This window comes from Sinocyclocheilus anshuiensis, unplaced genomic scaffold (assembly GCF_001515605.1).
Source record: "Sinocyclocheilus anshuiensis isolate Anshui unplaced genomic scaffold, SAMN03320099.WGS_v1.1 scaffold602, whole genome shotgun sequence".
In the NCBI taxonomy this organism is placed as follows: Eukaryota; Metazoa; Chordata; class Actinopteri; order Cypriniformes; family Cyprinidae; genus Sinocyclocheilus; species Sinocyclocheilus anshuiensis.
In genome coordinates, this window is record NW_015547658.1 from 52010 (window position 1) to 60631 (window position 8622).

At 33.5% G+C, this 8622-nt stretch overlaps 1 protein-coding gene across 2 annotated transcripts in view; it reads left to right on the top strand.

Annotated features, from left to right (window-relative positions):
• Positions 1-8622, top strand: part of hacd1 (3-hydroxyacyl-CoA dehydratase 1) — a 55851-nt gene that overhangs the window by 974 nt on the left and 46255 nt on the right. For both annotated transcript variants that reach the window (XM_016504441.1, XM_016504442.1), the window contains exons 2-5: positions 1293-1410; positions 3359-3377; positions 3465-3553; positions 3669-3790. In XM_016504441.1, coding sequence (XP_016359927.1) covers positions 1293-1410; positions 3359-3377; positions 3465-3553; positions 3669-3790 — 348 coding nt within the window. The remainder of the gene's footprint in view (positions 1-1292; positions 1411-3358; positions 3378-3464; positions 3554-3668; positions 3791-8622) is intronic.

Genomic DNA, 8622 nt, shown 5'->3' on the forward strand with positions numbered 1-8622 from the left:
AAGAGACTTCTTTATAAAACATTAAAAATCTTACTGTTCAAAAACTGTTGACTGGTAGGTTATATAGATTACAGAAATGTTATATTGTAATGTTTATATATGTTATATTATATATATTAATATAACATATATAAACATTACAATATAACATTTCTGTAATCTATATAACCTACCAGTCAACAGTGTTTGAACAGTAAGATTTTTAATGTTTTATAAAAAAGAAGTCTCTTCTGCTCACCAAGCCTGCATGTATTTGATCCAAAGTACAGCAGAAGCAGTAATGTTGTGAAATAGTTTTACTATTTAAAATAAAGGCTTTTTATTTTAATATATTTTAAAATGATTGCTGTGATCAAAGCTGAATTTTCAGCATTATTACTCCAGTCTTCAGTGTCACATCCTTCAGAAATCATTCTAATATGCTGACTGGCTGCTCAAGTTATTATTATTATTATTATTATTATCAATATTTAAAACAGTTGAGTGATTTTTTTCAGGATTCTTTGATGAATAGAAGGATCCAAAGATAAGCATTTATGTGAAATAAAAAGCTTTTGTAACATTATACACTATACCATTCAAAAGCTTATTTTTTTGGAAAAGAAATTATAGAAATGAACACTTTTATTTAGCAAGGATGCTTTAAATTGATCAAAAGTGATGATAAAGACATTTATAATGTTACAAAAGATTTCTATTTCAGATAACCTAAATGCTGTTCTTCTGAACTTTCTATTCATCAAAGAAACCTGAAAAAATTCTATTCAGCTGTTTTCAACATCATAATAATAATAAATGTTTTTTGAGCAGCAAATCAGAATATTAGAATGATTTCTGAAGGATCGTGTGACTGGAGTAAAGATGCTAAAACATTAGCTTTGAAATCACAATAAATTACATTTTAAAATATATTCAAATAGAAAATAGTTATTTTAAATAGCCTAGTAAAAATATTTCAAAATTTTAGTGTTTTGCTGTAGCCTACTCTGGATCAAATAAATGCAAGCTTGGTGAACAGAAGAGACTTTTTAACTGTAGTGTGTTTTTGAATTTTACTTTTACAGTTAATGCATTTTAAATGTTCAGAATCGCAACTTTTTTTTATTATCCTGTGCAATGACTTTCATGCTTAAAAGTGTGGTTTAAGTGACTAATTACTTAATGTGTATGAACTGTATCTTTACCTGGAAATAAGGTGAAAAGCACAGCCTTACATTATAGGCTTTTTAATTAGTTTTGGTGTTAAAGTCAAAGTTTTTATTTATTTATATTTTATTGGTCTTTTATTGCAGGTGGCTTGTATTGGCTGTTGCCATGGTCCGGTATTACCTTCAGAAAGGCACCCATAAAGGCTTGTACAGAAATATAGCCAGGACACTTAAATTTTTCCAGACATTTGCACTACTAGAGGTAAGATCAGCTGCCTTTAACCCCCATTTTGTGTATTGATTAATGGACACCACCTTGAAGGAAAACAAAAACCTTCTCCTGTGATGAACTCTTTGTATTAACAGTTGTTGAATGAGTTACTCTCAGGTAACCATATGTGGGCTTAATTCCTGCTAAAATCAGTCATGTGATCTTCTCAAACTTATTGGCTTGTCCCTTAGTCCAGTGGTCACTTGGGTTAATCATTGGGAGAACATTCTATTTATTTAGTTAGTTATTTTATAAATGTTGGAGTTCCTCACCCTACATATTAAAATAATTTTTATTTAGATGAATTACAAACTGCATTTTTACACACTTGCAAGAAAGTGACACTACTTTCAAATAAAAAATTTAGCAACTTAATCCTCACACAAAGGGACTTTGGCATTTATGATCACATAATCTTGAGTGGTGCATCCTTATCGTTCATTCTGAAAAATTATTCTTTTTTTTTTTTTTTTTTTTAGAAAAATGTCTTAACCTGAGATTTAAACCCAATGAGAAATATTGTGTTTTTAGCCTCACACAAAAGACATGGATACATTCAAATAAATATGACACAGAGATTTGACTCTCTTTCTTTTTTTTTTTGCTACAACATTTTGCTACATCTAAACAGCTACAAGCATATATTTGATTGCTCAAGTTAACATTCAAATTAAACAATGCCTCAACTATGTCAGGAATCTTTCTCACAGACACAATGTTAGCTTGATACCCAAAATAGTCAACACTTTGTTATCTAGCAAGCAAGCAAGCAATTTTTTAAAAACGTTTAGATTAGGGCTGCACGATTAATTGCATGCGATATTTAACGCGCATCTTGTCAGTAAAGCCGGTTCTGTAATCAGCGGTAAATCTCCATCACACAGAGCCGTTGTTCACTGACGAGTTGCGCAAAACCACGTTCATATTCACGCGATTTTTTGCGCAGCTCATCAGTGAACAACGGCTCTGTGTAGTTAATGCTGCTCAATGTGAAAGCACGCAGGTGATGGAGATTTACCGCTGATTACAGAACCGGCTTTCTGACAAGATGCACGTTAAATATCGCATGCGATTAATCGTGCAGCCCTAGTTTAGATCCTTCAAAAATTAAGGTGCAGTAGCATTTGACTTTGTGTGGGTTATTGCAAATAGCCATATTTGAGACAGTAATACCATGCACCCTTCAGAGTGTTCACTTTAAGTCCTCTGCCATTTAAAGAGAGCAGTGCATAGTAATGCTTACCTTTGAATGGTATTCAGCCATCATTATGAGCTCTGTGGGAGTTTTAAATAAATGAAGCTGTGTGTATGAACACTCAACTCACTGTAAATTGTTGGACAAGTGAATTGCCTATCCAGTGGTTTGTGCAGTGCCACTAGTTCACCGCAGTGAATGTAAGTGTTATGTTAAGTGTGACCATTAGATGGTGCTTGTCATTCAAGCATTGTAACCTTACCTCTGAGTCAGCCTAGGCATATATAGAAGTAGATATAGAAGACATACTGTTGTTTACTTCCAGTTGTACTGTTAGTGTGTTCTAAACTTATGGAATAAAGAACATGGTTAATTCCATACCATAATCTCATATGAGCCTCACATTAAATATTACATATACATGCTGGTGATGTAGTATGGTCTGCATTTTTGTTGCTTTCACAATACTTTGTAAAAAAAAAAAAAGAGGAACTGTTACCCGAAAGCAATATTATGAGGCAAATTACCCACAAATTGGCTAAAATATGGTGACTGAAATGTTATCAATGATATTTAATAATGTATGGGACTGGGTAAAAAGGCATGCAGCATCAAAACGGGTTCACTGAAGAATTGTGTCTTTTAGCATGCTTGCATCTGTGTTCTGAATCTGTCTTCATTTATTGTGCTCATTCTTTTTATAAAGGAAATGTCCTTAGCTCATTACTTCTGTTTTCATTTCAGGTTGGACACTGTGCTATTGGTATGTACTGCATTTTAAAGTGTTATATAAGCATTTAATTCCAGATATATAAAGAGATTTCCAGGTGTTATTTTTGGTGTGCTAAAGGAATTGTGCGGACATCTGTAATTGTGACTGGGGTCCAAGTATGTTCTCGGATATTCATGGTTTGGTTTGTTACAAACAGCATCAGACAGGTCAGTGTGCATGTCAGTGTGAATTATGGTAACTATTCACTGTTAACCTGTGTACAAGCTCTAAATTGGCTTTTACATTTGACTATTTTTTCTTTCATTTGAAACATGCACTAAGATTCAGAATGAGGAGAGTGTGATCTTGTTCGTAGTAGTTTGGACGATTACAGAGATCACTCGCTACTCTTTCTACACTTTCAACTTGCTCAATCATCTGCCATACTTCATCAAGTGGGCCAGGTACAAATGTGGCATGTCACTACATTTAATTTCCCAACAGCAGAATTGCATGGCTTGGTTTCACTTGTTTACTCTGCATGGTGTGGTTTCAACATGTCTTATTTTTTGCAGTACACAAAATCCATCTCTACAAGTGCTGCGCATTTGAAAACGCAACACATACCAGCAATTGTCCACCAATATAATAGACCTATGATTCACACAGCCATAAATCAGTATCAGTATTGTAATTTTACAGTTTTCTGTAAAATTAGTAGTAGTAATAGTAGTAGTATTGCTAAATTTATAGTTATTATTTGATTCCAGGTACTACTAGTACTTTTTTTTTTGCCATCCAGCTGGTCCTATTGCAAGAGGATAGTGATGACCAGAGCAGTGGTTTTTAGGGGTTCAACACGTAGCACTGAAACCCTATTGTAATTGTTAGAATGGCCAAGGATCAGCAATCTCCATGTAAAACTGATTGTGCAGACCAAACCGTAAGTCATAGAGACTTGAAACTTGGAGGGATGATAGTACTCATACTGCCTACCACGTGACCAAGGCTCACCCCAATCTGCCTGACCGGAGTGCTGCAGCGATCAAAAGTACGAAATTGCTCATAACTCAGTCACAGGCTCAAGTGTCTTATGTCGTTGGAATCCTTGGCTCACGCCAGACAAAACGGACATCTCAGATCTTCAGGTATTTTGAAGTTTTTGAAAAACATACTTTTGCAAACTAGTCCTAGGTTTTTCATTTGATAGGAACCAAAACAGTGCAGAAAGATTCTCTGGAGAGTGAATATCAATAATTATAAAAAAAAAATTGAACTTTAGACTCAGCGTCGCAAAGGGACACCAAAACGTTTGAAAGTGGCAGGGCCACTTTTAGTAAAATGCCTATAACTCTTGAATGGAACAAGATATCTTTGCCAAACTCAGAACACTCATGAGCTCAATCTGAGGTGATGAGGGGGAAAAACACAGAGCTTGGCCACTCCATAGCACTATAAAATGGCTATAACTGCTCAACCATTTGTCCTATCAACACGAAAAATTTGGAAAAAATACACGAAAAATATTCGCTCAATCTGGAGAAAAAAAACAACAACAACTGCAGTACAATTCTCTGGACTCTCTAGGTCAATAATGTAGAAATAATAATGTAAAAATGTTGAAATTTACCCTTTGGGAAGCTATAATGGGGTCATTTAGAAAATGGGCCCGTCCAAATTGACCCAAAATCCTATAAATCCTAAAGGAAAACTCAAAACTTCATGAAAACTGGCAAGCACATGCGACAGGCGATTCTAAACAAGCATGCAAAGTTTTAGGGAGATGGTGCTATAACAGTCATAAACATCAAAAAACATCATATTTCTATGATAAATTACCTGGATTTGCCAAAAATGCTTTTTTAAAAATCATTAATTTAGGTGGTGGTTACAAACTTATTAAATAATATGTAATATGTTTTTATATATATATATATGTGTGTGTGTGTGTGTGTGTGTGCTTAAATGCCTTAAAGCGCTTGAACCCTGGTAATCACTGCTTGCAGCTATATTTATACTTTTCCTTGTTAAATAAGATTTGGTTGAGGTGATCACCTAAGCAGTACTTCATTAAGCAGAATGAGGTGTGCCTGTGTTGGAATTCAACAGACACTGGAATAGAATTGTTGCCACACATGTAGAGATGCCGATTTAAGAAAAGAAAATTGTATACATGCATAACAGTATGTCTTGAACATTTTGAGTAATTTTATGGCACTTTTTCACTCGCGATCACAGAAAAAAGAAGAAACAAACTGCATCAGCAGAAATTGTCCTCGTCTTCAGCGAAAACATTTAGATGAAATACGAGTGTTTAGTACCCGACTGGGAAACATTGATGGTTGTTTTGAAACTATTGAAAGTCTTCTCAATGCTATGTCCTCGAGTGAATCCAGCTTAATGGAAGCTGGAAACTGGTCAGATTTCTGCGCTACGTGGACAGAAAATGCATCCTAGAGGCAGGATTGAAAAAACGTCAAAATACTAGGGCTGCCAGTAATGACTATTTTTATTTCGATTAATCTATCGACTAATTTATCGATTAATTGATTAATCGAAACGACGAATTTCCCCCACAAAAAATCAACAATTTTACTTAAGAATATTTTATTAAACTATATTTCATTAAACCAAATGAAATCCAAAAGTAAAAAAGTAAAGTGCAACACAAAAGTGCAAGAAGCAAGTGTCCATCTCATAGTCCAAATCACTGAAATCAAAGTTCAGTATTATAGTGTAAGAATGACAACATATCCACGTGTTCTAATCTACTAATAATAAAATGATAATCAAAAAACACTTTTTAAAGGAGTATTTACCAGAAATATTATTTACCAGAATTTATTTATTTATTATTAAAATTTAATGGAACCATTAAAATGGAATCCAGAAAATAATGGAAAACAGAATTTGGTAAAGATAAAACTGTAAAACTCAATTAATTAGACATAAGAATGACAACATATCCACGTGTTCTAATCTACTAATAATAAAATGATAATCAAAAAACACTTTTTAAAGGAGTATTTACCAGAAATATTATTTACCAGAATTTATTTATTTATTATTAAAATTTAATGGAACCATTAAAATGGAATCCAGAAAATAATGGAAAACAGAATTTGGTAAAGATAAATCTGTAAAACTCAATCAATTAGACAGGCTTTTTGATTTAATTTAACCATTAAAACGGTATAGAAAAATGAAAATGGAAAAAAATGAATTTGGAAATAAAACGGATTTCATAGTGCCCAATAATTATAATAATTTTTTTTGTGGTAATAAAAATAGATGTAAGTGAACGATAGCCTTTAAAATAACTTAAAATACATATATAATAGCAATGAGGCAATAATAATTAGTTCAGATAAAGTATCAAAAGCAAGAAATCATGGTTTTATTGAACAAAACGGTTAAAATACATAATGTATTATAAACAATAGAGCTAATGTATAGCATAGTACTACTTGTTGTGCACAAGTAGTACTCCAAATGCAGTTTAGTTATAATTTTTATTATAACTTTTTTTTTTGCACATTTCTTAATATTAAGCCTAAAATGTGTTTTAATGTCACTATTGATGAGGACTATATGATATTTGAATGATATCGGTCTTTAATTGCAAGATATTAACCCCTAACCCCTAAAGTGTACCTAAAGTATACTTGCAATAGTTACACTTTAGCACAATCAGATATACTTAAGTATATATTTAGTTGTACTTAAGCACTACTTCCACACAATTAAAGTGCATTAAGTATAAGATTAGTTGTTCCAATTTAGCAGACTTTATGTATACCAGTTTAGTATACCAAAAGAATTTTATTAATTGCTCAGTCGCAGAAAAAACAGATCGTTAACGACTGGTCTATGTGGTAAATACATTGGGCAGGACATCCAAACGCTCACCTACCATTCATCGAACTCAATTATGGCTTATCATCTGAAATATGTTAGTAGCAGCAATTTACATGGCCGCTCAATCTAATGTTAACCTAGAAAAATGTGCGCTGTTCAAGTGTCTGTGCGGAGAAGGGAAGCTGAATAGTAGCATGCTTACAGTCACTTGCTCTTAAAATACTCCATCATTTTTGGTCATACAGATAAGAATAATGTGTTTTTCGAATCTGTAAAGACTGTTAATTTGTGTGCACTCATAATAACAACAAAACATTGCGCTTTTGTAAAATAATGAAAGCAAACAAGATGCGTATTCTGCCGTCTCGGTCTATGTGAACTCTGTGTATATTTGCCTTACAGACATGAAAAATATATCTATAGAGAGTGAAATGTCTACTTTCAAATAAACCAATTCAAATGGAAAACAAATATTCTCAGATTATGTAATCTGTAGGAAACTTGCATACAGGCGCTCCACTACTGCGGAGATGGCGAGTCAGATGACGACTTCATCTCTTAAGCTGAAAACAAAGAAAGCACTAGTTTATCAAATTATTAAAATGTTAAGGCAAAATGTTAATGTAATCCTCCTTACTAGGTGAACAAAGGCCTTCTGTAGCGAATTGTTGTGTTTTTGTAAGAAAAATATCCATATTCAAAACGTAATAATCACTTTAATGTAGCTTGCGCCAACAGTTGTACACAGAAGCAGTTCCGGGCTGATGAGGTCAGCGCTGCACATGCATGCGCAGAGCTGACCTCCATACGTCATCCGCCCGGAACTGCTTCCATGTACAAGAGTGAGCGCAAGCTACATTAAAGTGATTATTACGTTTTGAATATGGATTTTTTTCTTACAAAAACTCATCGATTCGCTACAGAAGGCCATGTGAGACACTTTTTTTTTAATGGAAAAATGTGCGCTGTTCAAGTGTCTGTGCGGAGAAGGGAAGCTGAATAGTAGCATGCTTACAGTCACTTGCTCTTAAAATACTCCATCATTTTTGGTCATACAGATAAGAATAATGTGTTTTTCGAATCTGTAAAGACTGTTAATTTGTGTGCACTCATAATAACAACAAAACATTGCGCTTTTGTAAAATAATGAAAGCAAACAAGATGCGTATTCTGCCGTCTCGGTCTATGTGAACTCTGTGTATATTTGCCTTACAGACATGAAAAATATATCTATAGAGAGTGAAATGTCTACTTTCAAATAAACCAATTCAAATGGAAAACAAATATTCTCAAATTATGTAATCCGTATGAAACATGCATACAGGCGCATCACTGTGGAGATGACGAGTCAGTGTTGCCGACTTCATCTCTTAAAGGGGTCATATGATGTTGCTAAAAAGAACATTATTTTGTGTATTTGGTGTAATGAAATGTGTTT